Genomic DNA, 22,913 nt, shown 5'->3' on the forward strand with positions numbered 1-22,913 from the left:
TAGGATCCTACATATCAATGAAAATAAAGAGCAAAGAAAGAAATATAACAGTAAGTCCAAATGAATATTAAATGTATATAACAATAATATTAGTAATAATGTCTTATGGATTTTTTAAAAAGTATCACACATGGAGAAAGTTCAAAAAATATCTAAATGACCATAAACATATGAAAAGGCAGTCAACTACATCAGTCATCTGGAAATATAAATTAAAACTACAGAAAATACCACCACATACATACTGAACAACTCTTATATATTCCTCGTGGGAGTAAAAATTGGTAGCAGTATAGTAAACCACTTTGTAGATTCTTATAAACACCTGTAACTCCCTGTAATCCAACAAGCCACTCCTAGTGCACTGCCCACAAACGTGTCTGCACATGGGCCCTACGATATATATATATAAGAATATTCATGAGCCCAAACTGGAAGCTATACAAATATCCAGCAAGAATCAAACAAACTGTGAGATATTTGCATAATGGAATCCTATATATCAATGAAAATGAGTGAAAATGAACACAGCCACACACAACGTGACTTCATCTCATTATATTGCACACAAGCAGCCAGAACAACAAATTTACTAAAATGATTTCATTTATCTAAAACTAACAACAAAACTACACTACAGTTAAGGGATTCATAGTTAGGTAATGGGAGTATAAAAAGAATACATGGAAGAATACCAAAAAAGCTGGGCTGCTGCTAGAAGGAAGAAGGCAAGGAGGTGGGAGGAGAGGATGATGGGAGGGGTCAAGAGGGGGTACTTCTTGGATGCTGCCTATGTTCTTGACCTAAGTAAGGACGACATAGGCATTGGTTAAACAACTTATTGTTTAGCAGTTAATGAACTTTCCTATTTGTTACAGTTTACTGTCAACTTTTAAAAATGACAGATTAGTTAAGATTTAGTAATTTTAACTATGTGAACGCTTGTTTATTAAATAAGGAAGTATATTCCTCATGTATGTGGAATATCAAAAAAACTTGGGTTTAGTGATTCCAACTGGACAAAGGAAGCACATGAAATTACTAATGTGATTTAATACAGGAAAAAATATTTAATATCATGTAATTATTGAGTATGTACTAGGAGCTAGAAATTAAGTTTTATCTGCTAGAATTCTTCAAGGAAAGAAAAATTCTGACCTAATAATTTAGAAGCTTTCATGTCTGAAGTAGGACAATGAATTTGAAATCTGGAGCATTCCAGTTCTTTGACACTACCTCAGCTAAGACACAAGGCTGTCCCCTTCATTGCTAGTCAGGTGCTGGACTGAATTAAAATTCAGCCTACATCACATTCCTAGAGCCAAACATGAAAAGAGAAAATATGCTAAATCTATCTTTTGAAACTTAAATCTGATTTTTCCAACTAGGCGCAAAAGACTGAGATGATGATTCATGATCATTTTAAAAAAATCAGTGGAATAAAAAAGAAACTGTTTTAATTAGTTTTGGGTTCAATTAATCAACTATTGAGTACTTGATATGTGCCTAGCAGCATTAATACAAGGCAAATGTATTCATTAGTTTAATTCATTTGCTATTGAAATGAGACTTTATTACATCTCATTGATCCCTTAGTTGGATGGCAATATTTCACTCTTCAACAATGCACACATATGAGAGTTGGGGAAAGGCTTTTATTCCGAACGTTTGAAAATGAACCAATAAACTCAATGACCTGAAATCTTTGAAAGAGGTTTTCTTCCCTTATTCTAAAAAAAAAAAAAAAAAAAAAAAAAATCTTACAAAATTACCCACAGATAATCTTAGTTCTTCAAAGCAGTTGATTATTGCAAGTCAAAACTACAGCACATTAGTACCTTATTCTCCATGATCTTGGAAGATACAGAGACTTCCTGAGTAGAGCTCTAAGACCCAACCTGCTACCAGGTGGCCTGAAAGTTCCTCTATCCATTCTGAAATGGCTATACTAAGATAAGAACAAAGACAAATTGAACAAAAAATAAAAGTAGGTAACTTATAAAGCAGACACAGAGAATCTAAATAAAAGCTAAAAGCTACTATGTTAACTTAGGGTAGGCTGATCGTGGTTGGTTATCCTATAGCTCTTAGGTGTTTTTGTTTTTTTTTTCCTTCATAGGGTGTTTGATATAGGAGAACCCACAATCTTCTAATTCAGAAATGGAGTGGCTCTGTTCATATCGGTGCAGAATATGTGTATGTCACAGATAATTCTCACTACTTTGTTCATGTCCCAAATCATTAGTGTGTCTCTATAGTAGTTAAAGATTGTGCCATCGGTAACCTGGTATAGGAAGTGGGATCCCTTCTATTTATAGTCTTTTATTTTATTTATTTATTTTTTTTAGACTTTAAAAAAGCAAATGGTGGAGTAGGAAACTCCAGAGATCACTCGCTCCACTGAATCTACTACTAAACTGGAAAAAAACAGAACCAACTATTTTGGGACAATGGAACTTAATACGACACTTTATAGCATCCAGGGGGGTGCTTGAGGAAGGGGCTGCTCAACTATGACAGGAAAGCAGCAGATGCAAAGCACCTACTATCCCTGATTTCTATGTAGCTGGCTGCAGCCATGGTGGGCAATAAGCCCTTTTCTCTAAGAATGTGAGGCTGTATGTTTTGTTTGGTTTGGAGGCTCTTGGGGGACTAGTGTTTTTGTTCTGTTCCCTCCTTGCTGTGGCTTCCCTGGGGTATTTATTGTAAGATTTGAAGAGACATACACTACCCTCCCCCGCTTTTAAAGATCTAGACATTTAAGAAAATCCCTGTTGGGTCACAAGCTGACTGCAGAGAGAACAGAAACTTCAGGGGCCACATGCAATGAAGAGTCAACTTTACAAAAACAGTTTGGAAAAGTCACTACGCAAATGGACGACTGCAGCCCTTAAAAGCAACCCTATAGAGGGGGACAGTCTGACTTTTATAATATTCAAATGTGCAGATCTTAACAACAATAGAAAACCCAGGGAAAAAAGAATTTGACAAAAGCTATGCTTAAGCCTAGACACTGGCATTACCAGGCAAAATCAACTGTATTAAATATGCTCAGAAGCTGAAGGAAACCATGGACAAAGAACTAAATAAAGGAGCACAAACAACAAAAGCAAAAATAAGGGGGACTGCACCAATTAAAAAGCTTCTGTATAGAAAAAGAAATAATTAACAAAATGAAAAAAACCTACAGAATGGGAAAAAATATATGCAATTCATATACTGGATAAGGGGTTAATATCTATAATACTTAACTCATACAACTCAGTAACAAAAAACAATGATTATAAATGGGCAGAGAAACTAAACTGACATTTCTCCAAAGAAAATATCCACGCAGCCAACAGGTACATGAAAAGGTGTTCAACATCACTATTCATCAGGGAAATGGAAATCAAAACCACAATGATATGACCTCGCACATGTTAGTATGGCCACCAGCAAGAAGACAAAAGAACAAGTGTTGGCAAGACTGTGGAGAAAAGGGAGCCCTTGTGCATGCTGGTGGGAATATAAATAGGTGCTGCTCCTCTGGAAAACAGTATGGAGAGTCCTCAGAAAATTAAAAACAGAATTACCAAAAAAAAAAAAAAAAAAAAAAAAAAAAGGAATTATCACATGATCCAGTAATTCTTCTTCTGGGTATAAACATCCAAAAGTCATGAAAACAAGACATTGAACAGATATATCCACTCCATGTTCACTGCACCATTATTCACAATAGCCAAAATATGGAAACAACTTTTGTGTCTGTCAATGGGTGAATGGATTAAGAAACTGTGGTGTATGGTATACAGTACATGCAACAGAGTATTATTCAGCCATGAGAAAGAAAAAAATCTTGCCATTTGCAACATGGATGGACCTTAAGGACATTATGCTAGGTGATATAAATCAGACAAAGACAAATAGTGTATGATATCACTTATATATAGAATCTAAAAAAAAAGCCAAATTCATAAAAACAGTAGAATGTTAGTTGCCAGGGGCTGGGAGGGTGGAGGAATAGGAGAGATATTGTACCAGGGTACAAACTTGCAACTTGTAGATAAATAATTCTTGAAGATCTAATGCACAGCATAGTGATTATAGACAGCAGTATTATAAACATCAAACTTGCTAAAAGATTAGATCTTAATCCTACCACAAAAAAGAAATGATAATAATGTGATATGTTAGAGGTGTTAATAATGCCATAATGTGAATCATATTAGAATACATAAATTTATCAAATCAACATATTGTATGCTTTAAATTTATACAATGTTATATATACTTCAAAAAAAGAACTAAAGGAAATCACTGTATGAATGAAGGAGGAATGTCAATAAAGAGAAATTATAAAAAGAAACTGAACAGAAATATTGGAGCTGAAAAGTACAGTGGCAAAAATATTTAAAATTTACTAGAGGAGTTCAATTGCAGATCTGAGCAGACAGAAAACAGAATCAGTGAACTTAAAGATAATGTGATTGAATTTATCCAGTCTAAGGAGCAGAAAGAAAAAAGAACAAGGAACCCAAGAGACCTGCGAGACACCATGAAGCATACTAACATACACATAATGGAAGTCTCAGAGGGAGATGAGACAGATAAAGGGTAGAAAAAAAATATTTAAGAAAAAAAATGGCCAAAATTTCCCAAATTTGATGAAAGATATGAAACTACACTCCTAAGAAGCTCAACAAGTTTCAAGCAGGATAAACTCAAAAAGATCCATCAAAGCACATTACAGCCAAATCATCAAAAGCCAAAGAATCTTGAGAGCGGGGAGGAGTGACTCATCAAATACAAGGGATCCTCAATAGCATCAACAGCTAATCTCAGAAACCATGGAGGTCAGAAGGCATGAACTGACACATTTAAAGTAAAGAAAGCAAAAAACAAATCTGTCAACTAAGAATTTTATATACAGCAAAATTATCTCTCATGGATAAGGAAGAAAGTAAGATATTTCCAAATAAACCAAAGCTAGGAAAGGTTGTACCACTAGACCTATCCTGCAAGAATCCTTCAGATCAAAACAGAAGGACATTAGACAGTAACTCAAAACCATGTGAAGGAAGGAAGGAGGGAAGAAGAACGAAGAATGAATGAACACTGCTAAAGGTTAACTACATAGGTAAATACAAAAGCCAATATTATTGTACTGGTTTGTAACTCCTTTTTTCCCCTATATAATTTAAAATACAAATTCATAAAACAATAATTATAAATTTGTTAAGAGACTTATAGGTATAAAGATATTATATATATATAATTTATGACAGGAACAAGGCAAAACAGAAACCGATATGTATGGAGCAGAGTGTTTGTGTACTATGAAAACTAAATTCATATTATTCAAACTAGGTTGCTGTAAGTTTAAGATGTTAATTGTAATCCCTCAGGTTATCACTAAGAAAATAACTAGTAACCAAAAGAGAGCTGGGGTGGATATACTACCAAAGAAAAGATATTTTATTTTTTTTATTTTTAATTTTTTAAGAAAGCTAGTTCTTTTCTTTTTTTCTTTTCTTTTTTTTTTTTTTTTTTTAAGATTTTATCCATTCATTTACAGAGAGAAAGATACTACAAAGCAGGTGGAGCAGCAGGCAGAAGGAGAAGGAAAAGCAGGCTTCCCACTGAGCAGGAAATCCAAATGCGGGGCTCGATCCCAGGACCCTGGGATCATGACCTGAGCTGAAGGCAGAGGCTTAACCAAGTGAGCCACCCAGTTCCCCCAAAGAAAAGATATTTTAAGCCAAAAAAATTTATAGGAGGTGAAGAAGAATGTTATGTATTGACAAAAAGTTCCAATTCATCAAGGTTTAACAATTATAAACATATTTATACCTAACAACAGAGCCCCAAAATACATGAAGCAAAAATGGACAGAACTGAAGGGAGAAATAAATAGGTCTACATTAAGAACTGGAGACTTCAATGCACATTTTTAATAATTTCTTGAAAAATAAGACAGAAGATCAGTAAGGAAATAGAGGACTTGAAAAACCCTTTAAACCAATTAGACCTACCAGACACACATAGAACACATCACTCAACCACAGCAGAATATACATTTTCCACAGTGGACATGAAGGGTTCTCCAACTTGGATCATATTATCAGGTCATAAAACAAATCCTAATAAATTTAATAAGACTGAAATCTTACAAAGTATGAAAAAAAGTATAAAGAAAAAACTGAAATCACTAAAATTAGAAATGAAAGAGATATTACTGACTTTATAGAAATAAAAAGAATTATAAGAATACTATGAACAACAACTTGGACGTGTGCGTACACCAATATACTGGATAAGCTGGTTAAAATGGACAAATCCCAGAAACACAAACTACAAAGACTGACTCAAGAAGAACGAAAAGGTCTATATAGTCCTATAACAAGTCAGGGAATCAAAATCCTCCAAACAAAGGAAAACCTAGGACTAGATGGCTTTACTGGTGATTTCTATTAAAATGTTTATAGAATTAACACCAATCTTCAAACATTTCCAAAAAACTTAAAAGGAGGGACACTTCCTAACTCAGCATATGTGGCTAGCAATACCTTGATAATGAAGCCATACAAAGACAATACAAAGAAAACTACAAACCTCTAACTTTATGAATGTATATGGAAGAAAACACTTGCAAATCACAGATCTTATAACAGTATCCAGAAAATATGAAGAATCCCTAAAATTCAACAGAAAGAGAACCCAATTAAGTAATAAGCAAAGGACTTGAACAGATGTGTTTCTAAAATAGATACACAAATGACAAGCACAAAAAAGACATTAAGGAAATCAAAGTTAAAACCCCAATAAAACAACACTCCACACCTACTAGGATGGTTATTTAAAAAAAGAAAAAAAGGAAAACAAGTGTTGGCAAGGATGCGGAAAAATCGGAACTCATGCATTGCTGATAGGGAACATAAAATGAGTGATGTGGCCATAGTAGAAAAGTTTGGTGATTCCTGAAAAAGTTAAAAAGAGTTTGATCCAGCAACTCTTTTTTTTTTTTTTTTTTAAAGACTTATTTATCTGAGATAGAGGGAGAGCGAGCGAGCATGCATGAGTCGGGGGGGGGGGGTGGGGGAGGAGAGAGGGAGAGGGAAAAACAGACTCTCTTCTGAGCAGGGAGCCCGATATGGGGCTCGATTCTAGGACCCTGGGATCACGACCTGAGCCCAAGGTAGACACTTAACTGACTGAGCCATCCAGATGCCCCCCAGTAACTCTACTTCTGAGTATTTACACTAAGTAACTGAAGGCAGGGACTCGAATAGATATTTTTACACCAATGTCATAGTACCATTATTCAAAATAGCCAAAAGATGGAAACAATCCAAACTACATGTATATATATGAATTTATGTACACACTAACATATACCACACACATGGAATATTATTCAGTCTTAATAAAGGAAGCAAAATCCTTTAATGTATATAGCATGGATAAACCTTGAAGACATTATGCTAAGTGAAGAAAGCCAGAGACAAAAGGCCACATACTGTATGAATCTACTTTACAGAGACAGAAAGTAGAGTAGAGGTTACTAGGGACTGGGGAGATGGGAGAGTTGAGATTACTACTTAATGAGTACAGAGTTTCTGTCTTGCATAATGAAAATATTTTGGACACAGGGGTGATGGTTGTACAACATTATGACTGTAACTAATGCCATTGAACTATATACTTAAAAATGGTTATAATGGGGGGCACCTGGGTGGCTCAGTGGGTTAAAGCCTCTGCCTTCGGCTCAGGTCATGATGCCAGGGTCCTGGGATGGAGCCCCGCATTGGGATCTCTGCTCAGTGGGGAGCCTGCTTCCCTTCCTCTCTCTCTGCCTGACTCTCTGCCTACTTGTGATCTCTGTCTGTCAAATAAATAAATAAAAATCTTTAAAAAAAATGGTTATAATGGTAAATTTTGTCATATACAATTTACTACCTCCCCAAATAAAAAAAAAGACTTTAAAGGTTCATTAGCTATTTTCAGGTATTTGTGGGGGGAAGGGGTATGGATAAGAGTGGGATATCTCTTGGGGCGCCTGGGTGGTTCAGTAGGTTAAAGCCTCTGCCTTCGGCTCAGGTCGTGATCCCGGGGTCCTGGGATCGAGCCCTGCATTGGGCTCTCTGCTCAGCAGGAGGCCTGCTTCTCCCTCTCTCTCTCTCTGCCTGCCTCTCTGCCTACTTGTGATCTCTGTCTGTCAAATAAATAAATTAAAAAAAAAAATCTTTAAAAAGAGTGGGATATCTCTAAAGAGAAACCATGTACCCTCAGCCCAAAGATAATCTTCTATATTCCATAACCTAGAAGAAAGATATAAATGGCCAATATCATAGATCTAAAGGACCAGACAGGATTTAGATAGGCTTGTAAAGGGAAATACAGACATGTCCTCATGGAAGAAAGAGGACAGACAAAAGGTCAGATGCAGGGGCAATTTGTGAGGAAGGCCCGCCAAAATCTGCTTAGGACAGTGTTAGGTATAACTGTGCTGCCATAACTGTTTCTATGAAAATTTGATATTGGGTTTGGGATAAGAACCCTTGAACCTGCGTTGGCCCAGAGAGAGTCCATCCTGGGAGAAGGCTAAATGAAGTTTCCTGTAGAAAGGGACTGTATGCCTGTTAATCTCAAGTTAATGAAAACATATTTAAACTTAGTAGGCAAAAAAGAGCTGTCACCAGATCCTCTCTTTATAAGTGGATGTATTCTCTCACCCTTTAAATCCACGCTGGCCCAGTGATGCTGGTAAGCAACAGAATGGGGCCTAAGGCAGGCAGTGTCTAAGACGACTTCCAGAGTCCCTGTCTACTGGTATTCAGTCTTATATGATCCCTTCCCCTTGAGGGTGGGCTGGACTTGACTCTTTTCTAAGACCAGGTATAAGGACTATGGCTTCCATCTTGAGGGGCTCTCTGTCTCTGTGATCACTCTAGTGGGGGAAGCAAGCTGACATGTGATGAGCAGCCCTACAGAGAGGCCTGTGTGGCATGGTGAGGAACTGTGGCCCTAGACCAACAGACTGTGGGGAACTGAAGCCTGCCAAAACCACACAGTAAAACTGGCAGTACATCTTTCAACACTAATTGAATCCTGAAATGATTACATCCCCAGCTGATACCTTAACTGCAGCTTTGTGAGACACTGTGGGCCAGAGGTACCCAGCTAAGTCACTTCTAGATTTCTGACCTACAGAAACTGTGTGGTAACTGCTTGTTTTCAGCCACTAAGTTTTGTGGGTATTTATTACACAGAAACAGATATGAATATAAGATTTCTGGGACTTCTAAGCCCAAGTCTTTGTTTCCTTCCTCTTCGAGCCCAGCCTTTCAAGCCATGGGACATGCAAGTCATCTGGAAAGGAACCAAGGTGCTCATGTTGATAGCCTCCACTGAGCACCTGCTACCGGCTAGAACTGAGACTCCAGACAAGCCAACCTAGTCAGCTAACAGCCATTTAAGCCACCCCAGCTAAAGCTCTAGACATCATGAAACAGAAATGAGCCATCCTTTCTATTCCCTGCTGAATTTTTGACCTACAGAATCACTAAGAAAATGAAATGCTTGTTCTGTTAAGCCACCAAATTTTGGTGTGGTGTGTTAGACAATAAAAAGTAACCAAAACAATCACTAATTAGTAGGATTTGCAGTAAGAGGTTAGAGAGCACACAGGCTCTAGATCTGAGGCTTCTGCACAGATACACCAAACATCCATGATTCATTCATAAATAGTGGAAAAACTGAACAACTGGATGATCAGAGTGGGAGAAAATGGTGGTGGTGGTGGGGGGGGGAGGGATATAAGGAAACCTATCCCATGGCTACTATCTAAAACCCTAAATCTACCAGTTAATGTCTTGGAAACGTGAGCTATTAGAGACAACAGTTTAAGCCAGGCTGACCAAAGAATAGAAAGTCCCCTGTATTATATCCTGTTGGAATGAGGAATGTTTAAACTAAAAGACTCCATAAAAGCAGTATCTCAGTTGTTAAAGAAGGCAGCAAACGTCTTCCAGCACTATTGAGTGATCTGCTCACCCAAAAGGCAAGAAACCGCCAAATCCTTGCCTCTAACAGATCTGAAAGAGGCAAGTTTTATCAAACTGAGTGGATTATAGCAATGTCATATATTTACAGAAAAGAACCATACTAATTATATGAAAGTTACACTGATAAGGAGTTAACATGGTAACAAACTAAAAACAGACTTTGTGACAGACAGCATATGATGAGTAGTCTAGACTAGACCACTTTGGAGAAGGCCTTCTTCCTCAGAAAAAAGCCTGTGAAGTGTCTAACTTTACAATAAAAGCAGTCATTTCTATCCAAGCTCCCAGACCTCTCAGGAATATTATTAGAGGCCACGTGACATAACACTATTCCTCCTCCCAAGCAGATGCACACAGTCGTAATTCCCAATACCCCAAAACTAAGAGGAATAAGAATGGGGAGAAAAAGTATGCAAATGTGTGTCAACATTAGCAAGGCTGTCCTCTGGGATGCTCATGTGCACATTTCTGAGATTCAAGGAGACTTGCTAGCAAGGACCTGGGAAGAGCAACAGCACTTGCCAGAGGCTGTTCCTCAAGAGCCAACAAGCTACTACCTACCCAATCACTAGCTTCAGCTTAGGAAATCTCATCATAAATTCAGTTGCCGACAAGATCCAAACAGTGGAAACTCACTAGTGGCTTATTCAGGAATACTTGAAAAACATGCCTTAATTAATATAGTCATGAGATACCAAGAGAGGGAGGAGTATAACGCACTTGATATGCAAAGTACTACAATCTGGTACCTGGTTCATCTACAAATGAATAAATGTCAAGTCAGGAATAATGGCCCTGAGAGGAGCTGGGCAACAGTACCTCCACAGTCCAGTGGCAATACAGACACCAATTAGCAAACATTTAGCTAATTTCTTATCCAGCAAAGTAGTATATCACCAATGCTAGTTAATAATGATGCTAAAATTGGGGCGCCTGGGTGGCTCAGTGGGTTAAGCCGCTGCCTTCGGCTCAGGTCATGATCCCAGGTCCTGGGTTCGAGCCCCACATCGGGCTTTCTGCTCAGCAGGGAGCCTGCTTCCTCCTCTCTCTGCCTGCCTCTCTGCTGACTTGTGATTTCTCTCTGTCAAATAAATAAATAAAATCTTTAAAAAAAAATAATGATGCTAAAATTAAGAAAATCCTGGTTGCACAGCAGTATTTTATGTTCTATCTATTGTCTTTAAAAAGGAAGATACTAGCCACCATCATGATAAAATCCTCTGGGAACATGAAACAAAAAAGAAGTATGTATAATTGTTAGAACACCAAAGTGGGAGAAATAGAGGAATACACAGAACCCTAACAGTGTGCATTTCATTAGAGGATAATTTATTAAAAGAGAAATTATGAAAGGGATGAGACAGAAAGAAGAGCTAACCATCTCCTCCCTTCCTTACTGAGAAGTGCTAGGCACATGCGCACGTGCAGCACAGACCGGTTTGCCTTTGGCAGGCTTCCTGTGCCCATCAGCAAACAAACCAAAACAATGAAAGCTTTTCTAGGCATTTTTGTTAGGATTATGATTCCACTACCAGACGAACCAGTTACAAATACATGCTTCTTTTCACCTAGATTATCATGCAAAGAATAAAGCTACCTTCATCTTAAATTAAGGGAGATGGGTTGCTGCCTGGAATACAGGTGAAGTTTCTGGGGTCCCATAAGTAAACCTAAGCCATTTGTAGTTTAATGAAACCAAATGACTGTTATTTTCTGCCCACATATCATTAAACACTGGCTCTGGTGTACCAGACCATTAATTTCGGTCCTAGGAAACCATACTGGGTTACGTAAGGCACAGGCATGTTGATGTTTTTTCACTGGTAGGAGTTGTAGATGTAGTTTTAGAATCATATTCTGAGCATCATGATTTAGAATGATCTCATCTCCACAGGGACTTGTTTACTCATTCTACATTTAAGGTTTAAGTTTTATTCACCCTGTATATTTACCTTCTCCCCTTCCCTCTTCTGTGCCTGTTTAATGGGTTTAAGCAAAATGGCTAACAGTCTCTGACTTCAGTGATTTCTGTCATCAACCATTCAGACATTTTCCTCATTTCTCACCACCACTGTGTGATCTATCAGCCTGGTACAATTCTTGGCCAATGGCCATATTAATTTTCTACTTGAAAGAACACAAATAGAATACTGCTTATGACGAAGGTACTAGGGGGAGCTTGGGGAATAGCTATTCGTCTTGATGCATAGCAATTAGCCTGGCAAACAGAAACGGTAACATGACTGGATCTGATACCTAGCCAAAATTGCCAAAAGGGGAAAAAAAAATCATTCTGTTGGGGGTATTAAGTGGCTTTTTAAATAGTAGCTATCAACAGTTATATTTGCCCTTTTGGAAAGGGTATGGGCAGTATAACATCAGAGATCTCCAGTTTCCATGGTGATTATTAGTGATGGCATTTCAAATGTTGTAGTTAGATTATACAGTATAATCACTTGCACTTTACACCATAAGACAGGGCAGAGAAAAAACTGCTTCATCTTAACACATTAAAGAATGTTTCTCATCCACTTAAACATCACAGCTTTTCAAGTAAATAGAATTTGTTAATCTTAAACAGATGTATGTTGACAGAACCTACATGAGTAAGTTGGGGAGAGATACTAAAGCACTTGGATATAATGGGGACTAATTAATTAATCTAAATAATTAGATATTTAGCAGTAATTAACTGCCTACACATTATTTTGTAAATTGGTTGTTCTTATCCTATTGATTTACTCATTTTTGTATGCAGAAAAAGATTATTTTCCTATTCTGAGGCAATTAGTCATGAATTGAGATGTAATATAAGTAGAGAGAAAAATCTATGTTCTTCTGCAGTTAAGGGTAATCCGTGTGGTGAGGACTGAGTTAGCTGTGCGGCTAACAGGAGCATCCCGCAGACACAGGGCAGCACGCTGTACTCCCCTGCCCGGTCAGTGCTGGTTCCTTGAACTTGGGAGATTTTGATGTTGATGAAGCCAAACATTTCATTTTTGCTTTAATATTCACATTTGGAGTTAATGGTTAATTTAGAAACACAGTTTACTTCCCAAGACAAATATATGTGCTTTAAAAAATAGAATGAATTATTTTTAAAAGTCTAAGAAAGTGCTTCATTTGACTCTAATAAACCAGAAAATTTATAATTTTCTCATGTAGCTATAAAGTTAATCTTTTAAAAAAAGGATCAATCAGCTGTAAAATATTCAGTATATACCCTCTAGAAACAAAATATATTAAGGTAACAAAGATAAAAACCGATTTGTTTTTAATAGAGAAAAATAAAGCACATGGAATCCTTCTGACTAGCGTTTCAAATCAGATCTACTGTGCAGTTAATCATATTGTCTAGAGACAGAATCAAAGATCATAAATCCAAGTAACCAAAAATCAGCTGGCAAGTTGAGGGGAAGTAATAATGAATCAGAATGTAATTAAAAAAAACCTCTACATAAGTGCATTACTCTTATATCACAGTAACCAGAATGATAAATGACCTGTCTCTTCCTTGCTCAAGCTACTACTTATGGCAGAACAGAATATCTAGGCCACCACTGTGTACAAAAGCCTACAGACCAGAACAAGGATGGATTTATAAATCAAGGACAAGGTCAGAAAAAAAAGTATCACCAAATTGTAACTGAAGTCAATATGCATCCACAAATCATGGATAGGATAACCTACCTATGGGAAACTGTGCAATTTTCACCATCAAATACCCAATGTACAAGGAGATGGAACTCAAATACTAATGAAAACGAAGGGCTTCCTAACATGGTTTCAGAAAAGAATCCACTTTAGATGTAATCAGTAAAACATAATTGGTTACTCTGAGCACTACAACAGATTAAGACACTGAAGGGCTGAGTTCTAGACTCTATAACTGTAAAAGATAACCTATCTCCATTGTTTTTAGTAAGGAAAGAAAGGTCCATGGCGATCAAGTAAAATTCTCCAAGATCACAAGGAGTGCTACAGTCAACACAGGAATGGAATCCAACCACCCCCCAAACGTCTCCTCCTATACAGCCCAACTAATGACACACTGTGAAAAAGCACAGTGCACAAACACCAATGTGATCACAGAGTTTTTCATTCTAAGGATTGATTTATGGAGAACAACTGTCTGACTTTTTACAAAAACAAATTAAAACACACACATATGTACTCGCATCAGCAGCACATAGACTAAAATTGGAATGATACAGAGAAGATTAGCATGGCCCCTGTACAAAGATGACATGCAAATTCGTGAAGCATTCCATATTTTTAAACCACAGTGAGATACCACCTACACCAGTCAGAATGGCTAAAATTAACCAGCTAGGTGTTGGTGAGGATGTGGAGAAAGGGGAACCTCCTACTCTATTGGTGGGAATGCAAGCTGGTGCAGCCACTCTGGAAAACAGTATGGAGGTTCCTCAAAAAGTTGAAAATAGAACTACCTTTATGACCCAGCAATCACACTACTGGGTATTTACCCTAAAGATAACAAATGTAGTGATCTGAAGAGGCACATGCACCCCAATGTTTATAGCAGCAATGTCCACAATAGCCCAACTATGGAAAGAGCCTAGATGTCCATCAATGGATGAAAGGATAAAGAAGACGTGTGTGTGTGTGTACACATACACAATGGAATACTATGCAGCCATCAAAAGAAATGAAATCTTGGGGCGCCTGGGTGGCTCAGTGGGTTAACCCTATGCCTTCGGCTCAGGTTATGATCTCAAGGTCCTGGGATCGAGCCCCACATCAGGCTTTCTGCTCGGCGGGGAGCCTGCTTCCCCCTCTCTCTCTGCCTGCCTCTCTGCCTACTTGTGATCTCTCTCTGTCAAAAAAATAAATAAAATCTTTAAAAAAAAAAAAAAAAGAAATGAAATCTTGCCATTTGCAACAACATGGCTGGAACAAGAGGGTAATAAGAGAACTAGAATTGAGCAAAATAAGTCAATCAGAGAAAGACAATTACCATATGATCTCATTGATATGAGGAATTTGAGAAACAAGACAGGATCATAGGGGAAGGAAGAGAAAAATGAAACAAGATGAAACCAGAAACCAGAGAGGGAGAAAAACCATAAGAAGACTCTTAATCTCAGGGAACAAACTGAGGGTTGCTGGGGGTCAGGGGGAGGGATAGGGTTGCTGGGTGATGGACACTGGGGACGATATATGCTATGGTGATTACTGTGAATTGTTTAAGACTGATGAATCACAGACCTGTACCCCTAAAACAAATAATACATTATATGTTAATAAAACACACACACACACACACACACACACACACACACACACACATTGTACTCAAAGCAGAAAGACCAAAGTAAAGAATGAACAAACATGGAAGGACAAAAGCAACATAAAAGGTGATGATAACACATTAAATCTGCACTGCTCAAAGTTCTGAATAATGGACATCTCAGGTATCTGATTCACAAGCTTCACTGAAACAGTAATATATTTCTAAATTAGAGCAATAAATGCATACAAAGAGCAAATGTTTTTGTCTTTTTGATCAGATGCTGAGTTAAAGAGAAAGTCGAGGCCTTGTGTGCTTTCCTCAGTAGAAAGCAATGGTCCAGTATATAGACTAGAGTGACCGGAAGTAATGCTTCCTTCCTCCCACAGAACTCTGGTTTCAAAAAGACAATCCAGGACTACTGAAACCCACTGGCCGAAAGAAATCTCCTATACAGAAATCTAGTGGTCCAGGGCACCTGGGTGGCTCAAGTGGGTTAAAGCCTCTGCCTTCAGCTCAGGTCATGATTCCAGGGTCCTGGGATCGAGCCCCACGTCGGGCTCTCTGATCAACAGGGAGCCTGCTTCCCTTCCTCTCTCTCTGCCTGCCTCTCTGCCTACTTGTGATTTCTGTCTGTCAAATAAATAAATAAAATCTTAAAAAAAAAAAAAAGAAATCTAGTGGTCCTATTGTAGTGCTGATAAGCAGAAAGGTTCTTCCCTGCTATTTTCATAAGTCTCTTCTTATTATTTTAAAAATCCTACAGGCAGATGATCTGAAATTGAGCTTTTAGATTATGATAAAAAGCCAGAAAAAGGACAGATGCTGATTTCCACTTAGACACCCTGCTCATAAAAAACAGTAACTGAGGCTCTTATGTGCAACTGAATAGAACCTCAGGCAAGTCAGGGGCCCTCTGTGCATGTAACATTTCTAAAAAGAAAGATATTAGGAAGGCTAATGAAATAATGTGGAGAAGTGATAGATTACCAATGTTCTTCCGTTTTAAAATTGATGACGTTCCCACAGATACGAGAAAACCATGTGATTGCACAGCAGACTGTGGGAGTGTAGGCACTGCCAGGGTCACGGAAAGTATCCAGACCTTAATGATTTGGAAGAGAATATGAGAACCTTGCTACTCAAAGTGTGGTCTGAAGGTATCACCTCGGCAGAGGTATCACTAAGAGCTGGTTAGAACTGCAGGTTCTCAAGCCCCATCCCAGACTGAATGAAACAATCTTCATTCTAACAAGATCTCCAGGTGAAGGACATTTAAAGCTTGAGAAGTACTGTGCTGAAAACACTGACAATGTTTAGCAAAAGGGACCACTGAAATTTCAGGTGCTTTCAATCCTCCACAGATGTGTGTAGAAAGAGTCCTGAGTCAGGCGGCCCTTTCCTGGTACTGGGAAAGGTTAACTTCTGAACCACCACAGTTTAAACAGTTGAAAGGTAAACATTTCTTATTACAAATATCAGTATCAATCAGATGAGCCTCATTAAGTCCCTCTTTAGTGAAATTAAAGATAACAGAGGAAAATATATAAAGCTAGCCATGTTGAGAAATGTTTTACTTATCTGTCTGGATAATGCCAAAAATACCAAAACCAAACTAAGTGATTAAGTAAGCCTGTGTCATTATATTTTCATAATTGTAATTGTTAAAACCTAGGTAAGGGTATTGATTTATTGATTAGCAGCAACTTATTGATTAAAAAACCTTTCAGAAAAGATTATTTAAAAGATCTTAAAAGAAAATAACCTGCCTCTAAGAGAAAATATTTTCTAATGGAAAAACAACCTATATTCTGATCATAGCTTTCCCCCATGCAAGCTTCTTACTGGGAACAGCAATTTTTGTAAGGATATAGTACTAAAGTGTAGGAATGAAAGGGTATACATAAGGTTGTTTTATGCTCCATTCATACTAGAATTTCCTTTTCGTGCCCACTTCCTCAATTACCTAGACAAAGTACGGGGAAACTTCCAAACAAGGGAAAGCTATTTCCCAGAAGCAAAGTCACTGAGGGCAATATTTAAGGAGCAAAAAACTCTACCTTTAAACATCTTGTACTGGCACCTGAGGTCCATTTTGTTTCTTAACAACAATATTGATAATGGCCACACTGGTTTACTTTTTCTTGGATCTTTATCACCAAATTTCATCTTCCCAGACAGAGTCACTGGGCACAAAGCACAAGAGAGGAAATGACCATGACAACTAGTGGAACAGACAGATGACTGTTGTGACAGACAGCAAGGAAGGCAGGATCCAGATTACTGGTCTTGCCACTCAGAGATGGAGTGCTTCTGAAACTATGCCACCCAACTGTTTGCAGTAATTCTGTGTCTGACCATAAGTTTTTCACTATTATATTCTGCCCAATTGTGAATAATCATAAATGGGGACAAGAGAGGCCTGAGATCATTTTAATTGTGATAACAAGTTAAAAACGTGAATGAATCATGAACTCTGTCTTCCTCCAGTTACCTGATATAACAGCTATTTTCCCAGATCCATGTTCTTCTCTAGCTATTCTTTCTGCCTCCTCCATCAGCAGCATGCCAAATCCCTGGAAAGAGCAAAAGAGGGGTTAGGGAATTAAGAAGGAAGGAAGTCATTAAGAGGATATGTAAAACAAAAAGGGTAATATTCAGTAGTTGCTAAAATCTGCTAAAATAAGAGTGACCAAAAAAAATTATGGGGATAAGAAAACAGAAACCATTCAATTATACCAAAAATACACTATAGCAGACTAGTAAAAAAGGCAATAATTTTGCAACAAAAGCCATCAAAAGGTAATCTATGGATGATGTAATCTCATCAAAGATGATGATTGCCTCTCAACTTCTGTCTCTTTTTAAATAAGCTCTAGGCAATCTCCAGGTGATGAAGTCTGGGGCATCTAATCTTTTATCTATTAGTCACCCCTCCAATTTCTAAAAGGTTTTGAAACCAGGCAATATTCTTAAATCACCAAGTCTGGGGTTTATGCTATATCCGCCATTAGTGGTTTTAAGCTATTTTGTGGAAATCTGAAAAAGTGAGTTATTTATTTAGGTTGTTCATGGGGAGTGGAAGAGCATTCCACTATATATCAGATACAGCTTGCGTCTATGAAGAGCTTTAATATTTCACAAGTGCTTTTACATTATCATCTGCTTTGATTTCATAGTACATAGTTGAACCATAAGAAATTGCTGGTATTAAACCATTTCTGACTTTCAAAAATAGAAAATTTCATATGGTTTAACCTAATACTATATCCTACTTGACTGACTCTCAAATTTGTCACTCGCTCCTTCCCTCTCATACCCAAAAGGGTACAAGTTGGAGAGAAAACATCCCTGAACATAAAATATTAGTTCCTCCATTTCTGTATTTGCCTTTCCCCCTCCTTCCTCCCTCTTTCACTGTCTCTTCCTCCAGCCCCCCCACTACCCACTCTTTTTCACTTTTCCTCCCTTGGGCAATTTCTTTCTCCTTCCTTTGTTCCTTCCTTTCCTTCCTTCCTAACCTATTTTTGAGAGAGAGAATCTTACAAAGCTCCAAGATCAGCACAGAACCCAAAGCTGGGCTTGATCTCATGACTCTGAGATCATGACCTGAACCAAAATCAAGAGTCAGACGCTTAACTGACTGAGCCACCCAGGTGCCCCTGGGCAATTTCTTAATTATAGTCAAAGAGAAAGGGAATACAGGATACCTGATGCTGAAATTTAGTAGGATCTCGACTGCTCACAGGGACGACACTTCCATACACATGCAGCTCTCGAACTATGGAAACACCTCCAACCAATTCAAAACGGAACGTTTCTTCTGAACACTTTCGTAATCTCAGGAGGCCAATCAATATGTCTTGATCTGGGTCTTCATATGATAAGAATGTTTCCCAGCCACCATTTGCAACATAATCTCTTCTTACCAATTCAACCTGTTTAATAAAAATAAAAACTTCTTTTAAGTTAGACAAAAACCAAACAAACCCTTAATCAGCGAACAGAATTCATTTTTATAAGTATTTACTTATTTAGGCTAATATACCCAATTAAGGATAAAGAATGAATAATCATGAATTATGTTCCTTCTTACTAGTCTATTCTCACATATCATTGATTAAGTAAGAGTTCATGCCTTGTTCACGGAACATTATAAAAGGAAAACATATTTGAACTTCATTAACCTTGAAATTCTTGCAGAAATCTGGCTCAGTAAAGGCTTCTATGTATTTATATCTTTTGATTCTCCAAGAAGAGTCTCTAATAAAATTATATATCACATGTGTAGCTCTTGGGAGCACCACTGAGCCCCATAGCAGTCAGGTGGCTCAACAGTTTCATTTCCTAGCCTTTATCTCTTCTATGAAAACCTGCTTTTGGGGGAAAAATGTGTTATTGGTCACTTGTTTCTTGATGGGATTTTAAGAAAGTATGGCATCCCTTTAAAGGGATAAGCCCTTTAAAATATTATACCTAGTTAGTGATAAGATTAGAACATCAAAGAAATTCAAGCACCGGAAAGTAGCTTTTGGGAGAAGCTCTTGTTGTAGCAATCTACATAGGCTTTTGACTCTTCAACTCATTGTTCAAGTGCCCCTTGAACTTTGCATTTATATAAGCAATATATAACAGTATGCACAGAAAAACCTACGTATGCGGACAAGGTCACATCCAGACACTTTCCAACAATGGGTGGATTATAACTGCAGTGAGGTGAACAATTCAGAATGATGGTTATGTTTCTTTCTTCTCAAACTTAATGTTTGCTAACTAACTGGATTGCAAAGGAATGTGGAAAAATGATTAACTTTGTTTGGGTTGACTTTTTTCCTCAAGAGGTCCCAAATGTTAAAAATATCAATGTAGGTATCATCTAATCTTTCTCAAATGGGGTTCTACAAGAGAGTTAACTCACAGGAAATATGGCACATAGCTAGGCATTATAGGTAAATAGGAGAGAAGTTAACTCGTTATAAACAATGAATATTTTTGGGCATTAGGCTTAAGTTTTGTGGAATCCCTGTTGATAAAGGCCTATCTATTCATTTGATTACCACCAATACAGTAGAATTTAATAGCTGTACACACAGAAATAAACATCTCATTTAGCTCTTCCTGAAGGTAGCCACTAGCTGCATGTGCTATTTATATTTGAATTAAAACAAATAAAATTAAAAACTCAGTTCCTCAGCTGCACTAGTCACATGTCACATGTAACAGGTGGCTGACACCATACTGGATGGTGCAAATTATAGAACATTTTCAACCCTGCAGAAAGTTCTGGTGGATTGTGCTGATCCAGAATGAAGCTCAGGCTTGTATTTCCTAGCCTGACTCTTCTACAATTCACCCACACTCATATTTGCCTCTCCCGTCTTGTCATCTCTATCTGATCCTCAATTACTTTGCTTAGTTTACTTATTAACTTCTAGGGATCAGTCCTGTTGGTTAGAAAGTATGGATCCAGGCTTGCCAAAGATTTATGATCAGGGCCCACTCTCTCTATAAAATGAAGAAACTAACCTGGTATGGCCGTACTTTGTGATGAATTTCTTGGATTCCAACCTCTCTGGTTCTTACATCTCGACACTGCCAAAAAAAATTAAAAATTTAAAAAAGGTGGAGGAGAGGGGCAAGTATAAAACTGGTAACTAAATTTTTATTCACACCTTTCCATCAAATCCTGGGCTCAAAATTAAGTTTGGACACAATTTACAAAGAGATTAAAAAGAACTAAATTTCAAAATAAAACCATCTTTACTAAGTCTGAGGATAGGGGGAAATGGTAGTGCTTTAAAAACAAGCTTAGAATTCTGAGAGCAATATGTAATACTCAAAGTAAATAATGTATGTTCTAAAATCTGACAACAGTTTTACCCAGGGGATATAACTATACCTGAAAGTATAATCCAAAACTATGTATATACAAGAATAAGAAGAAAATTCCTCATTTTTTAAAACCTTCACCATTTTATGGCAGTTAATATTTTTAGCATCACCATGTTTCTATCATTTTACAAATGTCAAAAAGAAGGATGCTGGAAGACTGCCATGTTTTGTTTTTGTTTTTTGCATTGTGGAAGAAAGGTTGGGAGAAAGGAAAGGGGGAAAAAGGAAGAAAAGAAGGAACCCAGAGCTATTTATTATACAGTCCAAACCATAGTCATGAGATCATCACTAGGAGGCACAGAGCTGCCTGCACATGATACACATGCAATGCCTGGTCTCTCCAAGTCCAAGCTCATGTGATGCAACTCTCACTTTTATTCCACAACCCAGTGTGTACACTACATAGCCGGATATTTATAATTACAAAATCCTTACAGTATTGCATTATATGTAATATAGTATTTTTCCCCTTCAGAATAAATTATAAAAATTATTGTCAGGACTCTAACATTTTCTTTTTTTTTTTTTTAACATTTTCTTTTTTTTAAAGATTTTATTTATTTGACAGACAGAGATCACAAGTAGGCAGAGAGGCAGGCAGAGAGAGAGAGGAAGGGAAGCAGGCTCCCTGCTGAGCAGAGAGCCTGATGCGGGGCTCGATCCCAGGATTCTGGGATCATGACCTGAGCCGAAGGCAGAGGCTTTAACCCACTGAGCCACCCAGGCGCCCCGAGGATTCTAACATTTTCTACCAGTGAGAAAAGATCATCCTAGGAAACGTGATGATGTCATGCAAGCTATATTACTAAAATAGCATATTTATGAAGTACTGTTATATATGTATAGAATTCCATGAGAAAAATAAGATCTCATTATTCAGTTCTGTAAAAGCAAACCTATTTCCATGTCCCAGGAACTAGCCCCAGATAATAATGCTTTGTTAATGTGGTTTCTATGAACTCAAAAATTATATAGCCAACAAGGATCACAAGTCTCTGTAATTAGAAATCTTTTAAATTTAGATGTTGTCTTTTAACTACAGCAGATCTATATAGTAGTTTGCATGTGAACGCACCACAGTTGTATGCTCTTAATGAACACCTGCATTCCTCCAGGAGGGGGGCTATGAGATAATGCTTGGGGGGGTGGGGCAGAGGGAGAGAGTGAGAGAGAATCCCAAGCTGGCTCCATGCCCAGCATACAAGCCTGGTGTGAGACCCAACCCCAAAACCCTGAGATAACAGGCCAAGCCAAAATCAAGATCAGAAGCCTAACTGACTGAGCCACCCAGCTGCCCAAAGAAAGCTTTTTAAAAAGCAGAGATTGGTGTGTACTTATTTTCTGGCAAAGACATTGCCTATGTGAACTAGGTGTCTTTGGGCTTTCACTGAATTTTAGTCTTTCCAGTTTAAGAGAGGCTATTAGGGTTTAAAAGGGATACTAGGTTAAAGAAGATAGCTAGATGATGAGATTATCAGGCTAACCAGGCCAGGTCCGTCACTTTGGCTGTGGTATTCTCAGAGGGGAGAGGGGTTGGAAGAAGGAAAGCTGGAAACTAGGAAACAGAACAGGCACATAGTTTCATTTGGCACTATGAATCACTATAGATAATAAATTTGCCCTTTTTCTAGAACTTAAAATTGTTTTTGTTTTTTAAAAAGAATAAGCCAATCATGTTCACAAATTCCTCTTTGGACAAACAATGGACTGAAAGAAGAAAATGT

General features: G+C 37.7%; 1 protein-coding gene and 1 non-coding gene across 3 annotated transcripts in view; one reads left to right on the plus strand and one right to left on the minus strand.

The window, feature by feature from the left end:
* ELP3 (elongator acetyltransferase complex subunit 3) overlaps positions 1-22,913 on the minus strand; it is a 104,083-nt gene that overhangs the window by 10,377 nt on the left and 70,793 nt on the right. For both annotated transcript variants that reach the window (XM_047717495.1, XM_047717496.1), the window contains exons 12-14: positions 20,824-20,889; positions 19,008-19,235; positions 17,792-17,873 (exon numbers count right to left, since the gene is read on the minus strand). In XM_047717495.1, the coding sequence (XP_047573451.1) occupies positions 17,792-17,873; positions 19,008-19,235; positions 20,824-20,889 (376 nt within the window). The remainder of the gene's footprint in view (positions 1-17,791; positions 17,874-19,007; positions 19,236-20,823; positions 20,890-22,913) is intronic.
* LOC125094512 (U6 spliceosomal RNA) lies at positions 14,217-14,323 on the plus strand. The gene has a single exon (XR_007125539.1). It is a non-coding gene; the product is annotated as a U6 spliceosomal RNA (small nuclear RNA).

Source organism: Lutra lutra, chromosome 2 (genome assembly GCF_902655055.1).
Source record: "Lutra lutra chromosome 2, mLutLut1.2, whole genome shotgun sequence".
NCBI classification, from domain to species: domain Eukaryota; kingdom Metazoa; phylum Chordata; class Mammalia; order Carnivora; family Mustelidae; genus Lutra; species Lutra lutra.